General features: G+C 37.2%; 1 protein-coding gene across 8 annotated transcripts in view; it reads left to right on the top strand.

Annotated features, from left to right (window-relative positions):
• RGS12 (regulator of G protein signaling 12) overlaps positions 1-27,974 on the top strand; it is a 98,022-nt gene that overhangs the window by 53,681 nt on the left and 16,367 nt on the right. For 5 of the 8 annotated variants that reach the window (XM_060778011.2, XM_060778009.2, XM_060778015.2 and 2 more), the window contains 11 exons: positions 2,039-2,182; positions 4,485-4,664; positions 12,203-12,356; positions 12,658-12,734; positions 15,215-15,415; positions 16,422-16,495; positions 17,430-17,556; positions 17,942-18,038; positions 18,931-18,981; positions 20,300-20,370; positions 21,810-21,963. In XM_060778011.2, the coding sequence (XP_060633994.2) occupies positions 2,039-2,182; positions 4,485-4,664; positions 12,203-12,356; positions 12,658-12,734; positions 15,215-15,415; positions 16,422-16,495; positions 17,430-17,556; positions 17,942-18,038; positions 18,931-18,981; positions 20,300-20,370; positions 21,810-21,963 (1,330 nt within the window). The remainder of the gene's footprint in view (positions 1-2,038; positions 2,183-4,484; positions 4,665-12,202; positions 12,357-12,657; positions 12,735-15,214; positions 15,416-16,421; positions 16,496-17,429; positions 17,557-17,941; positions 18,039-18,930; positions 18,982-20,299; positions 20,371-21,809; positions 21,964-27,974) is intronic. The other 3 variants (XM_060778012.2, XM_060778013.2, XM_060778014.2) reach the window with 3 other exon arrangements.

Here is a 27,974-nt window from a genome sequence, read left to right as displayed (position 1 = left end):
GATGGGTTGCTGTGAGTTTTCCGGGCTGTATGGCCATGTTCCAGAAGTTTTCTTTCTTGACATTTCACCCACATCTATGACAGGCATTCTCAGAGGTTGTGAGATCTGTTGGAAACAAAACTCACAAAGTACCTCTAGGACAGTGGTTCCCAACTTGTGGGTTCCCAGATATTTTGGCCTTAAACTCCCAGAAATCATAACAGCTGGTAAACTGGCTGGGATTTCTGGGAGTTGTAGGCTTAGACACCTGGGGACCCACAGTTTGAGAATCACTGATCTAGGAAAATTGATGAAGTGTATATATGGAGGGAGAGACACTGCGTTTATTGTAATCTAATCCTTAACATTCAGTATATATAGTGAGCACTGGAACTGTGGCCATCAGCTCAACTCCTGGAGTGCTTGTACTGGGTGGAAAACTAGTCCAATTTGTGTGAAGCTGTAACTGCATAGTTGCTCCTTTACAACATCTCATCCAGTTCAGAAACATCAGTGATCAGGAACATGCAGAGTTTGGAATGAACAGGGCAGGATGAACAGGAATCGTTCCACCTTTCGTCTGCATAGTTGCCCTGTTGTGAAGGAAAGTCTTCTAAAGATGAGGAATATGAATGCATGAGAAGTGTGCCTTCACTTTCTAACCCCACAAAGATCTCTGTGCATTACAACAAGTTAAGAATTCCTAAAAATATGGTCACTGTGCTCTACAATAGGTGCCTGTAGAGGATATTTTCCCAGTTGTCAGGCTTTATCCAAATGAACAAGTTCTGACATCTTTTTTGTTGTTGCGTGTTAAGGGTGGGAGTCCCATAGACTCCAAATGTAAAGTTTCAGCAGTTTAGATATGAATACTATCAACCTAGACATGAGGGCAAATCCTTCTCGAAGTTCTTCCTGATACACTTGCTCTAAACCTCATTTATGGAAAGATCTGAGGAAAGATAACCAAGTAAGCCACCCCTTTAACAGCTGTGACTGGCACCTGTGTATAGAATAAATATACATTCTATCAAACTATTGTAAATTCCAAAATTCTATTTTTAACTGTAGTAATAATAGATTTGTGCATGATAGAAAAATTTGATTGAAATAACTTATTTTTGCCCAGTATGTAAAGATCTAAGAGTAGATGTAGCTGTATAAATAAACCAGGAGACTGATACTCTATTTTGCTGATTTTAGATGAGAATGTTGTAGTAGATGTTTAATCTGCTTTTTTTAATATATAGAATGCTGTCTTGTAAACGGCTTGAGTGATACATTTAAAGGTTATAGTAGTAAATATACCAGTGCCCGTTTGTACCAGGGCATTTCATTGCCTGACATGGAGATAGAACTTTGGTATGACACAAGACTTCTATGATCTTATAACACACAAGACTTATTTAATAGCCATTGGATGTCCCTACCTGCTTATTGTTAGGTTGTTACCAGGTCCTGATAAGATTAACTGGTGGAGCTTGTGCCTTGTAATCATCATCATCATCACCTTCATCAAACCTTCCTCTCAAAAATTGGGGCTCAAGATAACTCATAGTTTACAAGAGAGAAAGTGAATTTTAAATTAGAATTACACTTTAAAACAATACAGCATCCCCTAACCCAATCTTTAAAAACATTTTGCATTAAAAATATGTTAGAATAAAAATGGGTTACCTGCCAATGGGAGGAGGCCATCATGGCATTTAGTGTCAAGGTTTCTTTCCTCCATCCATAGTACATGACATTAATTTTTAAAATTCTCTACCACCGCAGCTGTAGCAATAGTGAAAAGTCTCCCATCCCAACCATTGTTTTACTCCAGAAAAAGTCCTCATTGACTTTGTTCTAAAGGTAATTATAAATGCCAGAGGTAGTTTTACTATACCCATGCAAAGTTACACCCATTCCACAATTTTTGCACTGTGATCCTGATGCTTTCCTGCTTATATTAAAATACGAAATTTACATACATAAAGTACATCTGATTTGACCTTGCCACCCAATAACTTAACATTTTGACTTGTTTACACTGTGAATAATAAAATGTGTTTTGCAGCTTTCTTTCAGAGCTCGAGAGATTTTTAATAAGTTTTTATGTAGCAAAGCAACAACCCCCGTTAATATTGATAGTCAGGCACAGCTGGCAGATGATGTTCTCAATGCACCGCACCCGGATATGTTTAAAGATCAACAGCTTCAGGTAATTTTTTTTAACATAAATATGTAGTAAGTGTGAATGCGAGGTGATTTTCAAAGCGTTTATGGGGACCACCTTTGGCTTTTTGTCAACTTATTCATAAACTTTAACAGTGGAGGTGAGGTGCTGACCATAATTCTGGGTATGTACGTTTTATTTTACTGAATTATTTATTTATTTATTTATTTATTATTTGCATTTGTTAACCGCCACTCTCAGCCCGAGGGCGACTCGTGGCGGTGTACAGAACATAGAACATAGAACATTGGCATCCCTTCCATTGCATTCGCTCTTCCACTTGTGCTTGCCAATGCATGAAGTACTTTGGTCCTCTCTGCCCTTCACCCTCTGCTTCCAGCAGTCGTTCCAGAACTGTATTTGTAATTCTTTTGATTATACCGTACTTCAGGGTTATGTATTGCATAAAATAAATACAAAAGAAGAGGTCGGAAGATTAACATTGAAAGCATACTAAAATTATCTTGCTAAAATGTTTAAATTTGTAAAAAAATGCCAGAGTAAATAAAAAAATATTTTTCTGGGACCACGTGTACTGGTTTATGCCAGAGCCTTTGCAATTCGATTTTGAGGTCCTGATAATAGCTGGGTTTTTCCTGTTGTTTTTCCTCAATGCAACTATCACCTGGTATGGTGACATCAATGATCCAAATTTTTTTCTTTATTATTATTATTATTATTATTATTATTATTATTATGGCAATATTCTGAGGGAAGAGGTTCATGGAGAATGGCTTTTGGCAGCTATGTCCAAAGTACATTTTCCCAGAGCTATGCTTATGAGTCTTATCCAGTAATCAGTTCTAAACTTTAAAAAGTTAGTAATTTTAGGAGGCATACACACAAGCTGTTGAGAGCAAGATAAAGCCTAAGTCCTCAGTCCAAATTGCCATGGTCACATCAAAAAACTTTCAGAGTTCATTTGGGAACAAACACAAACCAGAATTCCAGTGCAGGTCAAGAAAGCCTGCAGTCTAAAAATAGCAGAGTCAGAAGTACAAATCAGAAACCAAAATACAGCAATAAAGTGTACAGTCTAGAAGTAACAAAGCTAATAATCTAAAGAACATCAAAGTCCAGGTTCACACCACAAACCAACGACATCGTCTTCCTCGACAAAACTAAAGCTTTGAGAGCCTTTTATCCTATGTTCTCAGATGTTACCAGTGTCGAGCCCATTTCTCTGTTAATTGTACAGACATGTGGGCCCCTGTGCACTGTTGACAGCCTTCTAAAAAGAGGGGAGGGGTGTATTTAACCTTTCATCTACCCTAATGTACTAACCTTTGCTTTCTCTGTCTTCTGAGAAGGCCCCTTTTTTGCAATAACGACACTAGGCTGTGTGCTGCTAATCTGCAACTTCACCACTGTCCTTCCAGCAATCCCTAGTCTTTATTCTCAGAGCTGACCAGGACAGTTTCTGGTTTTGAGAGTCTTCCAAAACATCTGCCTCTTCCTTGAGTTCTTCTATCTTCCTTCGTAATGGCAATAATTTTGTGTTGCCTCGTCCTTTGTTCTGAGGAACAGAGCCTTCACATTGAATTCAAATGCAATTGAATATCCAACTGTGGAGCTGAGATCTTTACAGCTGGATGAGTCACATATCCCAGCAGCTAAAGCTCAAGTCCACTTTTGCCAACAGCAGGGGATCTTCAAACATAACAGCAGGCTATATCTGCTAAATCTTCAACCTAAGCAAAGAAAATGAAAATTGTAATACAAAGTTGTGGGGAGGAAGTCTCAAACAAGTCACAAATCTGCCTATACATAGCCCCCTCGCTGCTAAAGATTTCCTGATTTTCCTCACCACATTCACTTTTCACAGAGCTGACCAGATCTGTGGACTCACTTCTGCTTTTTTAGCCATATTATTAAAACCATGTGAAATAGATAACGTATATATTTATAATTCTTCTCTTTTTTTTTGTATTCATTCTTTTGAAGTGGTGAGTTTCAGCCAAAGTTAAATAAGCATTAAGTCTCCCACTGAAATAGTTTTGTGATACCATGCTGAGCACTTATAAAGAATTTGCAGATTATTTTGCATTAAAATGGTTTTAATTTGAAATGCTGTGGTCCTATTTGGATTCAACCTTTCCAGGAAATTAAAAATATATATATTACAGTTTTATTTCTTGTGCGTGGGCTGCTTTTTCTGATGATATTTCACAAAAATCTATGTCATTTCCGTGTTCTTTTAAAAGTTAAGTCAAATAATTATCTTAGATGCCAAATCATACTAACAAAATTTCACTCTTATCTAATGTTAATGTGTTCAAATTCTCAGATTTTCAACTTGATGAAGTTCGACAGCTATACACGTTTTCTGAAATCTCCAGTATACCAAGAATGTATTTTAGCAGAAGTTGAAGGTCGTCCTGTACCTGATCCACAATTTGTTTCCAGTAGCCCTACTTCTAAACACAGTCTGGGTTCTGAGTGGTCTACTTCTTCAACACCAAAAAAGGTTAGTCCCTCTTATGTGAACATGTACCTCCTGAAAACATAACTATTGACAACAATTTTGTTGAATGATAATTTCCACTTAAAGAAAAAAATGAATTCACAGGCAATCTTTTGATTTAATATGCTGTATTAGAGAAATTCAGTATCTTTGTACTGCAAAATTTCTGGACAATTGCAGCTCTTAAGGGCCAGAATTTTCATGTATGTGTTATTATTTAGGCATTATGTCCATATTATGTGGTTAGACCGCTTTCTTGGAGCTGGTTAACTATGGTTAGCAAAGTTCATCATTGAAGAGCAAAAAGAAGAGCTGTCTAAAGAAACCAGAATGCATGTCTAAAGAACTTTCAATTGAGCTAAGATTTAGAAGGGATGTGTAAAAGAAATGGAAAAAGGAGAAATCATAGAATCATAGAATCAAAGAGTTGGAAGAGACCTCATGGGCCATCCAGTCCAACCCCCTGCCAAGAAGCAGGAATATTGCATTCAAATCACCCCTGACAAATGGCCATCCAGCCTCTGCTTAAAAGCTTCCAAAGAAGGAGCCTCCACCACACTCCGGGGCAGAGAGTTCCACTGCTGAACGGCTCTCACAGTCAGGAAGTTCTTCCTAATGTTCAGATGGAATCTCCTCTCTTGTAGTTTGAAGCCATTGTTCCTCGTCCTAGTCTCCAAGGAAGCAGAAAACAAGCTTGCTCCCTCGCCAAAGAGGATTTCAAACAAATAGTCAGCACATGTGGGGATAAAGTTAGAAAAATTAAATCGCAAAATGAGGTCAGAGATTTAAAACAAAAAAGGGCTTTATTAGTTATGTCCATATCAAAAGGAAGAACAAGAAAATGGTAGGGCCACTGTACACAGCTGATAGCGAAAAAATACTAACAGTGCACAGAGGCAAGATAGAACTGCTCAACACCTTTATTGCCTCAGTGCTTAACTTGGGGATAATGAGGCAAGGATGCACTAGAGCAGAGGTGTCAAATTTTTGGCCCTCCAGGTGTTTGGAACTCCAACTCCCAGAAGTCTTATCCAGTTTGTCCAGTGGTCAGGAATTTTGCGAGTCAAAGTCCAAAGCATCTGGCCACAAGTTTGACACCACTGCAGCAGAGGAAATGCAGCACGGATAGGTAAAGTGGTAGTACAGGAATATCTAAATGAATTTAAGTTTCTAGGGCTAGGTAAGCAACATCCAAAGGTATTAAAAGAACTGATAGAAATAATTTCAGAAATAATAGCAATCATCACTGGAAGTTCCTAGAGAACAGGAGAAGTTCCAGCAAATTGAAAGAAGGCAATTGCCCCATCTTCAGAAGGAGAAAAATGGAACCCCGAATAGTTACCGCCCAATTAACCTGACCACAATCCGTAAACACTTAGAAAGGAATGTGATAGTCACAAGAAGTTGAAAACAAGCCATGCAATAAAAATGAAATCCACAGACTTAGGATGGGTGACATCTATTAGTACATGTGAAAGGGATCTAACAGTCTTGATTGATCATAAGCGGAACATCGGTCAACAATGTGATGCAACAGATAAAAAGACCAATGCAATTCTAGGCTGCATAATTAGGAGTACAGTGTCTACATCAAGGGAAATCTACTTTTGTCAGACCTCACCTGGAGTACTATGTTCAGTTCTGGGCACCAGAATTCAAAAACAATATTGACAAGCTAGAATATGTCCAGAGAAAGGCGACCAAAAGTTTGGAAGAAGCCAAGCCTTATGAGTAGTAGGTTAGGGAATGAGGTATGTTTAGCTTTGAGAAAAGAAGGCTGAAAGGGGACATAATAGCCATGTTTTAATATTTGAAAAGAGGTCACATTGAAGGCAATTATTCTCTGCTACTCCAGAGACTGGAACACAGAGCAATGGATTCAAACTGGAGGAAAAGAGATTCCACTGAAACATTAGGAACAATTTCTTGATCGTGAAAGCTGTTCAACAGTGAAATTTGCTGCCTTGGAGTGTAGTAGAATCTCCTTCTCTGGAGATGTTTCAGCAGGAGCTGGGTGGCCATTTGTTGTTTTGATTGTGTGTTGCTGCATGGCAAGAAGTTGGACTGGACAAACATTGTTGTCTCTTCCAACTCTTATGATTCTATTATTCTATCCCCGTGGCCCAAAAAAAAAATGCTTTGCCTCTTTTCTAGACGTTTCCAAGGGCCAGCATATGCTTCTTCATCTGAGGACTGTCTGTCTCAAGATCAGGTACTCCACCCAGATCTCAGGATAATTCTTCTCATTGCCTGAAGCGTTGTGTCATGACTTTTCCCTAAGCTTGTCTGCTGCTAGAATAAGCTGTACTAAATGTTCCTACAAATATAAGTAGAAGTGTTTTTTTCATGAGATCTAGATCAGAACCTAACTCTCTAACAGGATTCTCCACTATCATACATTTTCTTTTACATCTTCCCCAAAAAGGGCTTGTTATTGCTGTTTATTCATTCAGTTGCTTCCAACTCTTCGTGACCTCATGGACCAGCCAACACCAGAGCTCCCTGTCTGTGATTGCCACCTCCAGCTCCTTCAAGGTCAAGCCAGTCACTTCAATGCCATCCATCCATCTTGCCCTAAGTCGGCCCCTCTTCCTTTTAATTTCCATTTCCCCCAGCATCATGAGCTTCTCCAAGCTTTCCTGTCATTATGTGGCCAAAGTACTTCATCTTTGCCTCTAATATCCTTTCTTCCAGTGAGCAGTCAGGCATTATTTCCTGAGGTATGGACAGGTTGATCTTCTTGCAGTCCAAGGCACTGTCAGAATTTTCCTCCAGCACCACAGTTCAAAAGCATCTATCTTCCTTTGCTCAGCCCTCCTTATGGTCCAGCTCTCACATCCATAGGTTACTGGGGGGAATACTATTGCTTTAACTATGGGGATCTTTGTTGCCAGTGTGATGTCTCTAATCTTTACTGTTTATTGAGATTGGTCATTGTTCTCCTCCCAAGAAGTAAATGTCTTCTGATCTCCTGACTGCAGTCTTAAAACTAAATGGATCAGTACAACCAATAAGGACTAATATACTAATATTTGAAAGTTTATTTGACTGTTAAAGTGGCTTTCAAACAAACATCTGACTCAAATACTTTTTTGTCACATCCTGTAATCAAAAAGCTTCTCAAAGGTGTGGCACATCTTTGTCCTCCAGTGATCCCTTCTACACCATCTTAGTCATTGGCACTGTTGCCTCTCACATTTGATTCATAAACTGTTTAAATCTTTGTCCACTGCTGATAAATGTTTACTCAACTTGAAAGAGAAATTTCCTGTTACCATCCTGTTGAGGAGAGCAAGTAACCTTTATGTACAAATGAGTTCTTTCTAGTCTTCCATTAGGACACTGTGGTCATCTAACCAGACATCTCTTTCTTATCAAGAGTACTGTCGTAGTTGTCTTACATATATTCCATCTGCATCCATCGACAATTTTAGAGAATTATTTTCACTGTCTTGATGTTTCTGTGCCTTATAAAGTGTCATTGTATATCCAACATACAGCTGCCTATTGCTACAGTAGTAGATGTTTATTTTTTATGGGGCTCACCAAAAAGGATAGCAAATGTCTTTGCAACATCTTGGGTTATTCAGACTGGCCTATGGGCTAGCTAAGTGTCCAATTCCTAAGTGTATGTATGAAGTGCTTCATCAGTAGCACTACTTCTGTGCCCTCACAAACCCTCCCTACCTTACCTCTGTCTGGTCCCTGTCTGTTACAGACTTGGAAATAGAACAGTAACTCATGTTGGTACATTAGAGTACTGGGTGTCCCTGCCAAGCTATTTAGCTGTTGAACACTCCAAATGGAATCTCCGCACAAGTGTAAAACCCATTTGTGTAGGCATACAAACAACAACTTGTTCATTTTCATGGTTTCCTCCTTTCTGTTGAAATTGTCCACATGCTTGCGGATTCCAATGGCTTCTCTGTTTAGCCTGACATGGAAGTTGTTAGAGTGGTCCAGCATTTCTGTGTTCTCAAATAACACAGCATTTGTTGGATTTTCTTAGTGGGTCTGTAGATAGTTTGTAGGTTGTGTTTCTTCGTCAGCTTCCCTATGCAGTCAGTGGTTCTCTTGATGTATGGTAAGAACACTTTTCCTCTGGGTGGATCTTTGTCTTTACTCTCGTGGCCTGTTCTAAGTTTTGCATCTCTTCTGCATAGGGAAGCTGGTGAAGAAACACAACCGGCCATGAAAGCCTTCAACAATACATTGTTATCTACATAGTTTTCTGGAGTTTTCCAACAATGTATTTGTGATAATGTATCCTTAATTTCCTTCAGATGTCAGTAGCTGTCAACTTGCTGTTTTCTTTTCTTCAGGCCAATTTCAGAATTCTTCCTTGGATCACGTTCTTGACTCTTGTGTAAGGGGTGAAAGAAAAAAGCAGGAGCATTATACTACTTTTAAATTTTTTAATTTAAAAATAAATAAATTATACAAATCACACAAAACATCTCTTCTTTCTTTCCTTTCCTCCTCCTTTCCTTCCTTCAGTCCTTCCTTCCTTCCTTTCTATTTCTTCCTTAATGCAAACTTTGGTAATACAAACTTTTTTTCCTCCAAGTTCTAAACAGCATACTTTGAGTTAAGCCTTTTGAGATATAAACATTTACATGACTCTTGGTTACGGATCGAAAGCAAAAGGCAGGAGCATTATACTACTTTTTTTAATTAAAAAAATAAACTATAGAAATCACACACAATATAAAACACCTCACCCAATATCTCATTGAAAAAAGGGGAAGAACAGCATCCCTAATTTCCCCTCCTGGTGATCTAGACCAGGGCTTCTCAATCTATTTCCACTCACTTTTCTACCAAGTCATTTTTGTATGACACCAAGCATATTGGTCTATAAAGTAGTTCTAAAAATCAAGCATTTCCTGAAAATAAATGAGCATTTGCAAGTCTTGTTTAAAAGGGTGGTTTGGATTGTAAACATGTTCAGAAACTTTTTATTTCTTTTTGTGACTCCACATTGAGCTAGGGGGACGACTTTAAGTCCTAAAAAAACTATGATAACCCTACATATGAAACTGTAGCTGATGGAGTCTACCCAATGCAATTTTCTGAATCCCCCAATAACCCCAGGAACACACATATCTGACATATGAGAAAACAAAATTGTATTATAACTTTTGAAACACCAGATAAGGAACTCATTGATGAGAATATGGAATTCAAATGAATTCTGGATAAAAATACATACAGACATGGAACTATCTTAAAGAGTAAAATCCCACTGAAACCAGAATTGTTCTTATTGGGACTATTAGGCAAACACATATTAACACAACAGGAAATAATTTTCCTTTACATGACAACAGCAGCAAGAATTAAATATGCAAAATTATGGAGACAGCAAAACACAGCAGCACCTGAAGACTGGATTACAAAAGTTTTTGAGATGGCCAAAACTGACAAATTAACTTTGGCTTTACAACAAGCAAACACTCAAAAATTTCAGAACGAATGGAAACCCTTCATGGAATTTATAAAGAATCAGAAGAAGATTATAACAACAGGATTTTATAACTAAAAGCAATTTTAAGAAAATTATTATTGCTTTTACATCTGTATATATTTTGTCCATTTTCTGTCCCACATCCTCTATCATCTAAAAGACTTTGAATAATTAATATGGGATATTTTTTTTCTGCCTCTCTTACTATTTTTGAATTTTTTAAAATAGGGACACATGAAACATATTAAATGTTTGCTTTATTGCAATATTAACCTATTAACAGATTAGATTACATGTGTAATAACTAAAATTAGATAAAAGATTCAAAACAAATAATTTGATAATAATAACGATGAAGATGACCTTTTAATGGGCAAGAGCTGGGGAGGAGATTGGAAAGCCATGAGATGATACTCAAAGAAGATATGACTGTTGGCCTTAACGTTTGGTGACCATATTCCTCCTCTCTTTAATATAGTAGATACATGGCATTTTTGGCATGTTACATCATTCTTGTAATTGTAATTCATATGAAGAAATATATGTATTAATAATAACTTTGGACACTGATAATTGTCCCCCTCTAAAATTCAATCCCTCATTTTTTGCGACATAAATATTTGTAACGATTTAGCCCATTAATTACTCCTCCCCCCTTTTCTTGTTATTTTAACCTTTTCCCTCTCTTTCCTGCTTTCCCTTTCCCCCTCCTGCCCCACCAGTGCCAAAGGGCCAAACACTTATTTTAAGTAGTCTTCTTAAGGGCATCTTCGCAAATGACGGGCAGAGACAGAAGAATCAGAAAATGGCAGGGGATGGACCGAGACAGGGAAACAGAAACGCTCCCTTTCACCGTGACCTCGGCAATGGAATGGGCAGCACTGGTCTGGTTCGGAACTGCGTTCTTATGGCAACAGTGTAAACGAAGGGGCACCAAGCTCCAGGGAAGCAATGGCCCCTTTCTGAAACCATACAAATAGGGTAGTTGCCCAACAAAATTTGAAACTAGTGGTATATACCACTTATCTCACCTCTGGGGAGACTCAAAACGGTGTACATCAAATAATGGCATGATTCAATGCCAACATTAGATACTGCTTTTGTTGGCTTTGTAGACTGGAAAAATGGACAGGGAGGGATTGTGCTGAACAGACCACCACAAAGGTCTTTGGACACCTGAAATTATGATGGCGATACCAAAAGCGAGTTAAGATCTGATGCCTCTGTTCAAACTTAATTATATGAGCCTACACCATTCAATCTTAATTATATGAGCCTACACTGACCATATAATGCAGTTCAAACAGCATTATATAGCAGTGTAGATGGGACCTTTGTTGTTCATTGGAGCTAATATAAGGGAACGTGTGACTCTCTTGTTAAAATACCTTCGCTAGCTCCAGTTTTGCATATTACTGATAAAGTACTATAGTCCCTGGAACGAAGTTGTTTAAAATACCATATTATTCTTTGTGAACCTGCCCAAGCTTTTAACATTTTTGCAAAGAATTTTTATTTGATCTCTGTAATAATTGGAGACAAACTAGAGAGGACTATACAGAAGATGGCCTTCTTAGTAGCGGTTTCGTGTTATGGAACTCCTTGGCTAATGAAGCATAGTTTGGTCTGGCCTTATTGTTTTTATGCTAGTGGGTAAACACATGTTTATTTAGGAATGCTTTTACTTTGATGATGCTTTGTTTGCTGATTATTATTGTTGTTGTTTATTTATTTTTATCCTGCTTTTCTCCCATGGGTGGGATTTGAAGCAGCTAAGCTTGGTTTTAATTAGTACAAGCAGTTTGTTTCCTATTTCTTTTTAGAAGATGTATTTTCATATGATGTTAAGTCCTAATTGATGTCCTATTTACACTTTTATCTCCAGTTTGTTATTGTTAGCATTATCTTTACCAGATGAAAATCATAGAGAAGACATGATATGAATTACCTGTAGGGATGAAAATTAGCTGTATATAGGGCAACTAGAAATCAATTCTAGAAAGGTTTGGTGGCTTTCTAATTAAATTAATATGGTGTTTATAGATAAGTTTTAAGAATTACATTTTTATGGTAGTTGGGTGGAAAATCCAAGTCTGGACGATCTTTAAATGAAGAATCTGGAGAGGAAGACTCGGAGAGAAAGAAAAAAGGGGCCTTCTTTTCCTGGTCCAGAAGCAAGAGTTTGGGGAGATCACAGAAGAAAAAGGAGAATGGTGGTTGTCCTACTGGTGAGTTTAAAAATCCAGTTAATTACATGGCAGGAGGAGAAATCTGAAAATCTGCAATGTTATAGTTGCATTGGAAAATGTTGCTCGTAGCCCTATATGGTTTTGAGAATCATAGCACCCCCAATTGTCAAATATAAAATAATTGCATTTAAGTTATTCTTAGACATGTATTAGAGTGAATGAGTGGTATTCATTAATTTTATATTTGATCATTCTTATACATACTGATTTGATTTTCTAATAAGATTATCTTGTGTTTTTAATTAATTGGCAGCTTTTATGAGTTACAATTTCCTTACAGATTCTGCTCAGCCCAATGGATTATCCTACAGACATGAATCTCAAGACTCTTTGTCATCAGCTGCGAGTCTTGAAATGGTAAGGCTTGCATTTCTGGACTGAAAAATGTGGCTGTGAATAGGCAAATGCAATGTACCCAAATAACATCAATCCCACTCCCTTTATATAAATCAAAAAATCCAAAGATGAGTTTAAAAATACTGCTTGGTAGAAATATGAAGGCTTGAGATAAAACAGCAGCAAAAATCAAGGGGAAAACTGGGTTTTTTTCCACCACCCCCAAAGTTCAAATTTCTGAACAAAAATGATTAAAAAGTCGATTATGGATATATATATATAGAGAGAGAGAGAGAGAGAGAGATACACATTATGTTTAAGACAATGTGTTAATATATTTAGCTCAGCTCTCAATGATTTTTAAAAACCAAAATATGTAACAATGCGAGGCAGAGATGAAAAATAAAGTTGAGAAGTTAAGTGGGATATATGTCAAATAAATAAATAAATAACAGGAAAAATTTTATGTAGGGCTGTACAGCATGAGATTATTGCAATTACTGGGGTTTTTTTCCCCTTTGCTTGACTATCTATATACATAAAAATGTAATGTTCGTTTGTGGGATTAACATAACTCAAAAACCACTGGACGAATTGACACCAAATTTAGACACAATACACCTATCAGGCCAACGAGTGACCATCACTCATAAATACACTGAAAAACACAGCAGAAGAGATTTAAAAAGCCAAAAAACAAAAATTACATAACAACGCATGCGCAAAACCACACTTTTATGCGCAAACACGCATATACACATATATACAAATATATACACACACATATACACACTCAAAACACATATACACAGACTGGCCAACAGCAATGCGTGGCAGGGACAGCTAGTTTTTACATAAAATAATGTTTTCTTTCTGCTTGACATGAATCTGCCTGTTTGTGTTATGTATTTTCAAGTCACCTGTGGATTCTTGACAAACCCATGAAGTGATTTCTTAAATAAGGAATTCTTAGAGATAGTTTTGCCAGTTTCTTCCTCTGGATTGTAGTCTACTGCACCTGGTATTCATTTGTGGGTCTCCTATCTAAGCACTAACCAGAGCTGTCCTTGCTTAACTCCAAAGAACAGACAGAATCTGATGTCTCTGTGGTGCTTAGGCTGTTCATGAAGGACTGGAGGAAACTAATTAAGTTTCTTTTAGCAATATTAATAGTCTGTTTTTTTGTTTTTTTGTTTTAGGTTTTTTTTGTTACTAATCAAAATCAAAGTGACTTCTGGCATTTCAGGTGTTCATTACAGTACATGACCTTGTGGCTCCATTTGAAAGAAAAGTTAAAAGAATTAAAAATATATTATACAGTATGACCCCCCCCCCCCCCCCCGCAAAGAAATCTCCATGATTTTGCTTAGTGATGCTTCCAGTGTTATTTTTCGAAATAGCAAAGTGACCTTCAATCTATAGGAGGCAAATATTATATTTTTCAACTTTTGTTCAATAATATATAATTGGAATATCTCCCAAAAGTAGGAAGAGGAATATTTCTGTACAGCTTCAAAATTTCAAATTATTTCCACTTCTGCATAGGTAGAAGTGGTTGCTGCTTTAAGTCTATGATAAATGTTTATCATTATTAAAGCGGTATAGAGAAAAATGAATTCATTTAAAATACATCTAGATTTCAGGACACAGCCTTCAGAAAGTAACTTACAAGATTATTAAACATGTGAAAATACAAATTCTCTGGATGTCATGAAGGAGCAATCCACATATTTAGATTATTCTATGCACACCAGCATATGTAGCAGGTATGCAAAAGGTGGAGCAAAATATTTGGTTTTGCTGACAGCGTCCCAGATTGTATCTAAGGAGAATGCAAAGGCTGAAAAAAACAGATGGTCACAGTGAAACCTAAGAAAGTTTTAAAAAGTAATTATGTAGAGGTTGGAAGTTCTTGTCTCAGGGATGCTTTAGATGCATTATGCATTGTAGAAACTATATTGAGCAAAGATTCTGACTGGATAATCTTTATCGTTGGATGTGTAAATTTGTTCCTTATTATCATGGCAGATCTTTTGGGTGATTGAAGTATCATATTAGCAATTACCAAAAGCATGGTGAGCTTCCTAGATGTCTGCCCACTTACACTTGCTGGGGCCCATGGCCAAAGTGTAAAAAAGATGCAGATCACAAATGCTGGTGATGTGTGCATTCCTATCCTAAATACAGTTGAATGCAAGGAAAGCGGTGAAGGATTCCTCTCCCGCTACTTCCAATAAAGCAAGGAGAAGAGCTGAAACTATCCAACTCATTAAGATGGAGTGTAAGATCACAGATAGTTATAAACATGCATGCCTTTAATTTTTCTTGCACACCATCAGAAGGTTTATTAAGAACAATTCAACATCACATATTCCTTTACAAAATGTATAGAGGTAGTTATCTTGTAGTGTTATTTGCCAATACCTTTTCTATGCTTTGGTGTTTGATTTTCATTGTTCATTTCCATATCAAACATATTCTTCTGTTTTGTTTCTTGAAAGATTGACTCTTTCAGGGCACCTGGATCTGCAACTGGAAAAGGAAAATCTTCCAAATGCTGCAATGTTAACCTTCCAGATGGCTCATCCTATATGATGACCGTTAAAGCAGGAGTGTCAATCAAGGAAATGTTATCTGGCTTCTGTGAGAAACAAGGCATTAACATAGCAGCAGTTGACCTATTTTTGGTTGGCGGAGATAAGGTACTTAAACTTGTATGCATGTTATGATTACTTATTACAATATGACTCTTCCCCCCAGTATTTGGGACTGGTGTCCATAATTTCACTTACCTGCATTTGATTAAATCAGCTCTCTCTAGTGCCGTTTTGTCATATACTTCTGTCAGAAGTTGACCAAAGAATCACACTGGAGGAGCTAGCAGTTCATAAAGAGGTGGCCTTTCTAGGACTTTCCTAGGTTCTCCAGGTGGACCCTTTGATGTGTTTCCACCAGAAGTTTTTTGTTCAAAAGGGTTCACTATTATCTGTGATTTTCCAAGAACATATTCCCGGTGGATACAGAGATTGTACAATATGTAATCTTGATATTAAAAGATTAGAGAGCCCCTCATAGCAAGCTCTCAACCAAATCAACACAGTACAAACATTGGAGCAGTTACTTTGTCATCAGCTCCAAAGGGAGGATATAGGTTGATTTCCTCTTTGCCATGATTTTCTTCCTGGTAAATGGTATTTCACCTTCTCAGTGGGCCTTCCTTTCCTAGCCAGTGACAGCAACCCAGCTGGTAAAATACCAAATGGATTGGAGTTATAAATTACCATATTATCTTGCCACATTCCTAGTGTATTTTTCACCCTATCCCAAGACCTATAACATTTACTTGTAAATAATAATTAATTGCATGCATTTAGTCCATGAAAACACATAAGTTCTGCATCTGCTTGTATATTTTCTTTGTTTTTTCATCTTTAAGTTTGAGTGTTGTGTGCACCCTTCAACTGAGAAATATAGAAGGGCTAAACATCTCATAAACATGAGTCCCTGTGAGGGTTTTGTAAACTAGCAATAAATAAATATCAAAAAATTACACTACTCAGTTTTCTATATTCATACACTCTTCCTTCTTCTTTAACTCTTATCTCTGATTTCCACCAAACTTGCTGAAAGCTTCAATATTTATAATATTAGATCTTGTTTAATAACATTTCAGATTAACATGTTATTTTGTTTCTTCCATGTTTGTAGCCTCTTGTATTGCACCAGGACAGCAGTATTTTGGAATCTCGAGCTCTTCGATTAGAAAAAAGAACATTATTTCGGTAAGAAAAAAATCCATATTGTTTGGTATTTAAAGCTGTTAGGGCATCGTTTCAATGGTTTCCCACCTTCTGTGTAATAAAACAGTTGGCCTTCATCATAGGACAATAATACCTTGAAAATTCAGAACCAATAATGTACATATAGTGTTTTTCAAGGAGGCCTTCTTTCACTTCATTGTAGGAAGCAAAAGGACATGTACCTGTTATTAAAGTAAAGGAAATGTCCAGTTGCACTTGTGTTAAGGACCTTTGTTATCATCTAGGATTTGGTTTCATGATCCCCTCCCCTGTGGATACTAAAATCTCTACATACTTATGTCCCATTATATACAATGGCATAATAAAATAACATCCCTTATATAAAATTACAGCGTCAAAGTTTGCTTTTTGGATTGGTGGGATATTTTCAAGCTGTGGATGATGGCATCCACAGATGCACAATACGTGGATCCAGAGAGCCAACTTTACCTTGTAATTCAGAAACAGAAGCTTTTGTACTAAAGTGCCAGCCATGTCATTATTTCACAGACAATAATTGTTTGCACTTGGCCAATACATGTACTAAGATGAAACAAAGTGTCATAAAAATGATGTAGGCTTTTGAGTTTCCCAGAACTTGGAAACTTACCTGCTCTTTGTGACATTTTGACTGATCCAAATCTGCAGATATTGGTTTTTCCCCTGACAAGCCATGCTAAACCATGGCTGCCATTGATTGGGTTGGGGTTATTTGTGTGTGTTGTGTATACTCTGCTTTCTAATACCTGTAGACTGAACGATTTGTAAAAATTATGCACTTTTTAGCATAATTGCATAGAAATGAAGTAATGCATTCTGAAATCTTTGCTTTCTGTTTCACTTATATTCCTAAATAGGACTCCCTTTTATGTTCTGAATGGTTTTTAATAGGAAACTTTTTTTTGAAATCATTTAGGCTTGATCTCATTCCGATCAATAGATCTGTTGGCTTAAAGGCTAAACCTACCAAACCAGTAACAGAAGTCCTACGACCAGTGGTTGCAAAATACGGCTTAAATCTTAATAATCTTGTGGCAAGGCTAGTAAGTAATTCCTTAAAATAAGTAAACACCTTTAGCTTTGCTTAGCTGTGAAAGAAGTATACAATATGTGTGGTGATCGTTGTATTGTCTTTGTAGTGTTTTATTTTTATTTTTAAACCCAGTTTTCCATAGCATTGAAATACGGCAGCTAAAGAGGTCAAACTGAATTGATCCTGCTTTGCTATCCCACAGAGAATTATATGAAGTTGTTCATTAAGCTGCTGGATAAGAGCTTGTAGAACCATAGTAGCAATGGCTTGCAACTTCTTATTTTCAAAGGATGTAAAAATTCTTTGTTAAATAAAAAAAATGTTATTGTAAGTCTATAAATCACATTGTTCTGAAAATGTTTATATTTTCCTGGTATGTCAAAACTTGATTACAGAATGGCGAGCAGGAACCATTAGACCTTGGTGTTCCCATCTCCAATCTTGATGGACAGCGAGTTATTCTAGATGAAAGACTACCCAAAAAGGGGAAAGGTAAACAACACAAATTTTATTAATTTTTATTCACAAAGTGTAACTTCCCGTCCTAGAGATAAAGTCGCAAAAGGAAATAACAAGCATTCAATCAAGACAAATGCATGGCATTTTTCACTGATAATGGTACTTTGTAAAACACTTGATCTTTGAGATGTTTTCTGAATCATAATGAATTGTTTTCTTTATTTCTGAATGGTGATCATTTTCTGAAATATTAAGATTGGGTTCAGAATTTATGGTCTTTCTATAATAGAAAACTCAGGTAGTTTATGTGTCCAAGAGATAATCTTATAGTTGAAAATAGACCTGGAGACAGTTGAAATCCATTTGTTATATTCTAGATCAAAAATTGTCCCTATTTGAGCCAGAATGATTGGAAGGTTACATATTTGATATTTTGTCAGGTGTCATGATCTCTAGCTCATGCCATACAACTGGCACAAACCACATGGCCATGGGACACTGGGCCAAAAGGAAATGCAGGACAAATGGACCAGCCATAAAACTCAATTGCCCAAAGGTGAGGGGAGAACCTGGTTTTGAGATGGGAGGGCTTTGATATGGGAAAGGCGCCAGGATTCCTGAATGAGTTATTTATGGTATTGTAGTTAGTACTATATAGGAGGCCAGTAGTCGAAGCTCTTGTATTCCGAACAATAAACACATTGATATCTACTCCGCTTGTGATTCTCTGCGTGATCCTTCATAGGAGATTTCTCCAGAGCCACACAGCTTGGAACTGAGATATCTGACATCAGGTTGTTCAAAACAAAGTTCCATATTTTAACTTAATTATGGGGGCTCATTGTATTTCTATATTTTTTGTTCTATAAGAATGTAAGTTTTTAAACTTCCATTTTACTTTATTTTTACATGCTGGCTAAATCAGAGGTGGGCAAAATATGGTCTCAACTCCCAGCATTCTTCACCACTGATAATGGTAAACAGAATTTATTGGACTTTAATCACTTCTAGTCAAAATCCATCATTAGACCCACCTGTTTCAATTGTTTCAATCAGGCATATTTATTTATTTATTTACAATATTTATAGCCCGCCTTTCTCAGCCAGACAGCAACTCAAGGTGGGTTACAGATTGGCACAATTCGATGTCAGGCATTAATAAAAGTGCCATTAAAAAACAATAAACATTACAATATAAAACATAAATAAAAACCGTTAAAACATATAATCATCAGTGCCATCTTGTTAAAAACGTTATCCAGTAACATCGCCTGGTCATTCCATGTTCATCATTCATAGTTCCGTGTTATCTGTTCCACTGCATTCTCAAAAGCTTGCTCAAAGAGCCAGATCTTTACTTTTTTTCGGAAAGTCAGGAAGGAGGGGGCCAATCTAATATTCCAGACTACGTGTTATCATATGGGTTTTCTAGATACATATCAGTCTAATTCCTGACGTGTTGGAACTGCATTAGATACTCTCCTAGACAACTTACAGTTGTTTTTAGTGGAGCTCTCAGAAGCTGCTGACTATGGTATCCATCCAACGTGTTTTGCCAAATCAAACTGGAGGACACCGTTTTCATTGTTTCCAATCTCACAGTCTGTTGGAAGGCAAATTCCAAAGGGTGGTGCTGATTATTACTGTTCCCCCTTCATGCAGTAGATCATGGGCTACGTTCCATCATGCCTCCCATGATAAATGAAACAGTTGTGAGGTGTGTCTACAAGATCTCTAAAACAACAATAGGAGAAACAGTATGCAGTATGTTTTCCCATTATTTACCAAGAAGGAGGGTGAAACACTGAACTAGTATTTAGAAACCACAGTGGGCTGAGTTTCGACTGGTAAACTAAAACTTGATCCAGATGAGTCAGAGATACTTTTAGCCACTAGGAAAAAAATGAGAGAAGCAGTGTTCCTTGTCATGTGGAGGTTGCTGGGATTGAGGGTTGGATGTGTGTTTTAAAGGCCATTTTACAGTATTTACTGTATTTTAATTCTGTTTTTATTACACTGTTACTATTCAAACTTTTGTATTACTCTTTTTAAGTGGGGATAGATGCTATCTGACCTGAATCCCCATAGAGAGAATGGCGGGACATAAATAATAGTAATACATACATATATCTGAATGTCTGTTGTCAAACCCTTTTTGCCTTTCCACTAAACACAGGAAGATTGGAGTAGAGTAAGCTTCTAATGTGAGTTTTCTCATTCTTGTTCATATACAACAGGTTATAGTAAAGAAACTTATTGTACTTATCAATATAATTTATTTCTGTCATTTACAGACCAAGGAAAGGGTACATCTTTAAAACACAGTGCAGCTATAACTTCTAATGCAGGAAATCAAGCACCCACAGTAAGTTTTCTGAAACCATTTGTCACGCCATCATTTTTCCAAAATCCAAAACTGAATGAATCAACTAACCAAAAAGTTCAGTTTGTTGTTAACTACTTATGGCATTCCTTTGAATGAGAGACTTCTAAGTCACCCAATCATTAACTACCCTGCTTAGGTCTTGCAAGCTCAGATCTATTGCTTCCCTGATTTACTCTATCCACCTGTAATTCAGTTTTCCTCTTTTCCTACTAACTTACCAAGCATTATTGTCTTTTCTAGCAAGTGATGGCTTCTCGGGATATGGCCAAAGTCTCAGTTTAATTGTCTTGGCTTCTATGGTGGGAAAAAATGAAAAACATTCGTTTGTCTCCATGAATATCCTATATCAGTGTTTGCATATGTGGGCTCTTTGGCCTGATGCCTTCCATACATGTCTATATATCTTTCTTGTTGGATGATTGTGCCCTAAATATTTATCTCAGAGGACAAAACACCAAGTACAGTACAGTATGCCCTTTTTTACTAAGGCAATAAATAAACAAGCCATGAAGGGATAGAACAAAAGTTATAAATGAAAACATTGAGAGACATTGTAGCAACGGCTTAATAGTTTTTTATTTGATGCTGAGACTATAGGTCTTTCACATATAAAGCAAACAAATAAATACATGAAAACCAGATTATTAAATACAATATAAAGTACAGCATTAAAATCCTATATAGAAAAAAATCAAAATGCCACACATATCACTGGCGAGATATACTCTTAAAATACTACATAACATACTGCATGGACTCACAACGACTTAATAAATACATTTAAAATTGAGTACAAAACAGATACAATTAAAATTAAAACTGTATTGTCGAAGGCTTTCATGGCCAGAACCTCTGAAGATTCCAGCCACAGAGGCAAGCGAAATGTCAGGATAAAATGCTACTAGAACATGGCCATACAGCTCAAAAACCACGCAAAGCCTCAAAATTATTATTATATGGATTAAATATAAATTAGCATGTGCTACATGACGTTTCTCACATGAAAACATACAAGAGGGCACAATCCTGAGTGGAGCAACACCAGGGGATGCAGCACCTGCCCGCCTTTTGCCCACATGGTTGGAAAATGATTAGAGGGGAAAGTCATCGTGTCGCTGTCAGTACACCCCCATCAGTGCTGTGTGTAAGATTACAGTTTTCATGAGAAATATTGCTGAGAGAAATTTATTTTCAATTTTGTGTGAGGTATATAATTTGGACCTGTCAGATGTTCTGTGTGTCCGTGATGCTATGTAGATGTGCATCTGTTTTGTTGTTGTTGTTGTTGTTGTTGTTATTGTTGTATACAACTTTCTCAAAACATTAGTTTAATCATAGTTGAGTATGCAAAGCAAATGTTATTTATAAATAATTTATTTCATTCAGTAAGAGGCCCTTTACCTTTCCTTCTAATACAGGGAGAGGGAAGAGCTCTAGGAAAGTCTAATTCTATTAAAGTAAAAGGAGAAAGTGGAAAAAGCTCTAGGGATGTCCGTCTAGCAAAAAGAGAAGACAATATTGCACAGACTGGGGGAAAAATGTGTCAGAAAATTAATTTGGACGAAGCAGAGGGTATGTCTTTCTTTAAAAAATCTATGCAGTAGTATTAGATTTTACACCGAACCTAACGTTCATGTATAACTCTCTCTTTTTTTTTGAAAAAAAAAATGAATTCTGCTCGTACTGTGATTCCATTTGCTATTAACTTCAATCCATTTTGAAATTCTGCAATTTATGGACAAACATATTTGGAATGCAAGTGAAAGAGAAAAAGCACATCATTTGATGTTTTGAGAGTTTAAACATGTACCTTTCAATTCTCCAGAATGCATTAACCTGTTTAAACTGTTATTGATGATACCATATTTCTTTTTTCGTTTTGTGTTCCTTTCTACATTGGCAACAAAACTCTTTGGATTATGCAAACCCTTTCCATCCAATATGAGATATGGCAATATGTTTTGTGCATATACTTGCAGGAGTGTGTTGCTAACGTACTTGCTCCATAAATTACTGAGTAATTTTTATCCCTGAGATGTCGCCTCAAAAGAAAACAATCATTTGGGAAGAATAACTAGTTCTATGAGCCAATTTTGTGAGCATTGGACTAGAACTCTGGGAGGCAAGACTTAAAATCCTCACTGAGGCATGGAAATCTCATGGTTGACACTAAGCAAGGCACAATCACACTCTTTCAATCTCAGAGAAAGGCAACGGCAAACCATCTCTGAACAAATCACCATAAGTCAGGAATAACACACAACAGCAACAACCTACTGTACATACTCATCTATAAGTTTAAAAATATAATCAAAAAGTTAACTCAAAAACCATGGGTCTGATTATTCATAGGTCACTGGACGTACTGTACCTTTCAAAATGACAAAGCAGACCCTGAAACCTTTTTTTAACATCCCCGAGTTTCCAAAGAGATTTAGACAATTATTCCCACTGCCACCCACACACACTCACAGTTTTCCTGCATCCATGACATGATAATCACATAGTGGCTGAAGAAGAGCAGAAGGCAACTGAGGATTGTTGTCTTTCTATGTTTTAATGGCTGGCCTTGTACAGTATAGGCATCGTGCTGGAGGTTTTGTAGAGATGTGTGTGGATTCCCAGTTACACTAATGCCCCCCCCCCCCCCCCGACCTATACATGTTTGCAGGCAGGAAAATGGTGATTCCTCTCCCTTGTAAAATATCTTGAAAAACTAGCTTTGGAAAATATTCTGAAATTTGATTTTTCCAACTGAATAAATTACTTGTTTTCCCCTTGGGAACAAATAATTATCAGAGGTGCAATCTCTGTGTGTGGCTCATATGGATGTGCATCCTTTAGCCTGTCAGTCCCAACTGAATGTTTACTTTCTTTGTGTATAATGCAAGATACACCTTTGTAATTGTGATTGGAATTACAACCTAACTTAAGCAGTCAGACTTCCATGTTAGCAAGTTCAATTTATTGTGGATTTGATTTAAATGTTCTATCTAGAAATCTGGTAAATTTCGGGCAGATGGTGACCATAGAGTCGTGCTCGAGGAGCTAAAGGTTCTTAGTGAGGTGTTCTCTCAGATTATTTATTTATTTCCATTTTCATAGAGGTCTTGTGCCCCTAAATCCATCAAATGTGGAGTGCTGACAGTATTGGTGAAAGATGTGTCTGCACATGTATATTTCTGTTAGACAACTCAAAACGTCAGAGGTTTGATTTGTTTTCCATATTGCAGTGCCAGCTTTTGTCCAGTCTAGGAATGGGCAGTGCCACTAAAAGCAAAAGAAGGGCTTTATCAGGAAACCATGGTAGATGCTTCAAATGTTGGTGGAGTATGATTTGTTTACAACAGATAGGAGGTACAGAGTTACAAATCAAAAATCATAAGATCCCAAAGAGAAGTCTGATAGATTCCTTATCCATTGGGCTCTCATCACTATTCTTGCCCCTTTACTCTCAATATTCCTCCTTGAATGAGGCATTTGGGTCTCAGAATAACCAGATAGCTGTGTTGATCAGGTGAGTTCAGCATGGTAAAACATGACCAGTCTTCCTTGTCAAATCTTAAATGAGAATAGACACTGTTGCAGAAAATAAATACAATAAAGATGTAACAACTAAGTTAAACTCTCCTCAAACCTTATTCAGACCTCTTTGGGGCATTTTTGCTAAGTCCTGAATCTAAAACTTAGATTTTTTTTTAAATGGGAGGGTAGAATATGACTTTGAAAGATACTTGGGTAAGATTCCCGGGGTTTAAAAATAACAGCGGGGATAGTATGGGATATTAGGTACACATCTGGAGAGTGTCAGTTCAGCGTGGGCTGTGTGAATCTCTGCTGATAAGATCCTTGAGACCGGAGGAAAAAGCAGGAAAACAGGAGAGATGTAAGCCTCTACTGTAAATGTTCTTGAAATTTAGAAAAGGTCAGGGAAATGGGATAGCTGAAAAATAGAAATGGACCCTGCAAGGCACTGCTACTAAGATTTCTGAAGTGGGGGCAGGAAGGTGGGAAAACAGGAGAAGGATAAAGTCCTGATAGCATGTTACCTGAGGATTAAAAAAGAGGAGCCGGAAAAAAGGTGGCTCTGTGGATCCCTTTTAGGCTGTTGGGTATGGACCCTGGCAGTTATAGGTATGCTTAATGTACAATGCGGTAATATAGAAAGAAGACCTAAAGATTAGGCAGTCTATTATCCTATATATGCCATAGCTATTTAATTAATGTAATATTATTGTAACTTAATTGGAAACCTCAACCTCCGTAGCAGCAAAACAGAAGACAGTTAACAGCAATGTTAACTAAAAGAACATATCAACACTAGCACCCACTCCCTGTAAAGCATCCATGGTAACACTACTCAAATTTTAAACTCACAACGCATTGAAATTTCAAGGGAAGTTGTTCCATGTCCTGTGAGGTGGCAGGACTGCCATGATATTGCTCTAAACCAGCACATATGCAACATCTAGTTCAACAAATTGCTGGGTTCTGCAACACTGTCCTCTAAAGGAGTCCAGCTCAGGCCATCCAGAAATCTCTCAAAACAGTGTTTCATATTGCTTTAAGCAACATATATGCACTCGCTGCCAGTAAATACCCTTTCTAAGTGCACAACAAAGGAGGAAGAAAATAAAAGCAGTGTAGTTGTGCCATTCCAATAGTTTTTTTGAAGGTGGCCAATGTACTTGAAATAGATACATGTATTTTTCCATAAGACTTTCCAGAAACTAAACCCAGAGAAAAAATAAGAGATAAAAATGACTTCATCAGCCTTCGTTCAAGAAATGAAGCAAAGAGAACTATGGGCAGATTATCAGAAGACATTGCTAAAACTGAAAACACGAGAGATGCCTATTACAGATTTTTATTTCAGCTAAATAACATTTTGTTAAAATAATTATTTTACTTCACAATACATTTGAAATCACACCTGGCCAAGTGGCTAACTGAGGAAACGTTAAAAGAGAATGCTGAATTTGTTTATAAATTCACAATTTGAATTTCACAAATCAAGATATACGTTTTAAAATATATTCCAATCTGTTAAATTTGGAGACTTAAAAACACTTTGCTTGTTGTGGTTGTTTACAATTCCAATAATTGCCATTGCACTGTTTTACAAAAAGTCACACAGATTATACTCTAAAAGATGAAGCATTTTTTTCATAAATGGGGGACTTAAATCATTTAACTATTAATGTGAGTTGGGGAACAGCCAGCTGTGAAGCAGTTTTGTTACAAAAAATGAGGCTGATATATTTTCTACAAAAATGCATTGAAGGGAGGAGCAGTATATCAAACTTAATAGTAAATTATATAGCCAACACTAAGAAATTGTGCCATTTTGTTTGCCTCTTCTTTTCCCTTTACATTGAAAATTGATTGACCAACTTTAGAAGAGACTTTTTATTTGTTAAAGGGAAAATAGGGGGAACAGTTATACTTTAGCAAAATGCAAAGTATTGTGAATTCCTCAGGAATGTGCTTATTAAGTTTTAAAAAATCCAGGAGAGTACGGCTGCAGATCCTGAATTAGATAGAAACAAACAAGTAAAAAAAGAAAAGCATTCGCTCATTTCCTTCCTTCAAAGACCTCATATTAAAACGTAATTTAACAGATGCTTGGCTGTTTACTAATCCAGGAGTAAGAGATTATTTTTGCTTCTCCCACACCATTTAATTTATACTGATATTAAGCTATTCTCCTTCTCTGTCACAATGAAACAGCACAGATCTCAGCAGTATGTCCCATATTTCAGCCATGAAGATAGCCTCCTACTGTAAATGTCTAAGTAGTGTCTTTTCACAAAGTGCAAAACCAGTCAGAAGCAACAAAGCATCCCCTAAGTGCCATTCACACTACACAAGGTATCTTTCACCTTTCTTCATACACCCTACTCCCATATTTTCGATTGATTGGATCTGCTGATTATTCCCCTAGAAGACTTATTGTCAGCCCCTTGTCACCTTAATTCCTAATTCATCACAGCAGCAGTAGCAACGTGTGTTCACTGTGTGAGTTCACAGGAGGCTGTCATTACCCTGCTTGACATTCATAATGTTACTGGAGGAACAGGAGGATCTCTTGCTAATTTCTAATGGTACATCTGCACTGTAGAATAAATGCAGTCCTGTACCACTTTAACTGCTGTAGCTCCAGCTTATGGAGTCATGAGTGTTATAGTTTTACAAGGCCTTTAGTTATCTCTGCTAAATCATTGTGGTACCTCACCAAATCACACATCTCAGGATTCCATATTATTATTGTTGTTGTTGTTGTTATTATTATTATTTCAAGCATTTGTACCCGCCCTTCTCAACCCTCAGAGGGGGACTCAGCGGCTCAGGGCCGGCAGCAATTTGATATCCCCACATACAAACATAGTAAAACACAATGATTACATAATAAGTAAAAACATTAGATTAATATTAAATTAAAATCATTTTAAAATAGTATTCACTGTTAGCCATATATAATTCCGAAATTCTGCAACCGATGACTCAGTCCAAGGCTGGTCCATAATCCATTCTCCATAGCATTGTCATCATTATTAGCCTGCTACCCGAATGAATGCCTTGTCCCACAACCATATTTTCAACTTCTTCCTGAAGGAAAGGAGGGGTGCAGTTGACCTAATTTCGCTGGGGAGTTAGTTCCACAGGCGGGGGGGGGGGGGGGGGGGCACTGCCAAGAAGGCCCTCTCTCATCCCCACCAAGCGCATTTGCGATGGAGGCAAGATTGAGAGCAGGGCCTCCCCAAAAGATATTAAGCTCCGAGGCAGGACATAGAAAGAGATACATTCAGACAAGTAAGCTGGGCCAGAACCGTATAGGGCTTTATAGGTCAAGACCATTGAGCCATGGTAGTTAAAGAGGTGTCAAATCACATTAATTCTTCAGTGTAGATTTATCCAAAGAAATGGGATCCTACTTGAGCATGAAGCCTCATTGTATTGCTGCTGTCCATGCAGTGGAAGTAGGGATCATCCTTGTTGGAAAGTTGCTTTTTAACACCCGAAAGAGAAAGCAGTTCACAAACTGCTTAATCCTATTGCACATCCTAAACAGAGCATACTCATTGATTCATTGTGGTTGAGTTATATGCTGATTCATCATTTCAAAGTTGACTCAATGAATCTACTATAGTTTATTACTTATTTTAGTTATTTAGAGCATTTATACCAATTTCTTCAGTCACAAAGACTCTCGGAGCAGCTTAAAAATCATGAATTTGGCCCTCAGGTTTACAGGATGCAGCAGAGAAGGAAAAGGGAGTAGCAATAAAGAAGGGAAATAAGTCCAGTAGGTATTCCTGCTTCGTTTCTCCCTCCAAGACCAGGGCAGTGACAGGTGGGATAGAGGGAGGATATTTCATTCTAGTTAGTGCTAGATGTGGGATTCAAGCCATAATCTTAATGCTCACTAAGTATGCCACTATAGTATCCTTACAGCAGTGGTTCTCAACTTGTGGGTCCCTAGGTGCTTTGGCCTACAACACCCAGAAATCCCAGCCAGTTTACCAACTGTTAGGATTTCTGGGAGTTGGAGACGAAAACATCTGGGGACCCACAGGTTGAGA

This window comes from Anolis sagrei, chromosome 5 (genome assembly GCF_037176765.1).
Source record: "Anolis sagrei isolate rAnoSag1 chromosome 5, rAnoSag1.mat, whole genome shotgun sequence".
NCBI lineage: Eukaryota > Metazoa > Chordata > Lepidosauria > Squamata > Dactyloidae > Anolis > Anolis sagrei.
This window is presented reverse-complemented; position numbering and strand designations above follow the sequence as displayed.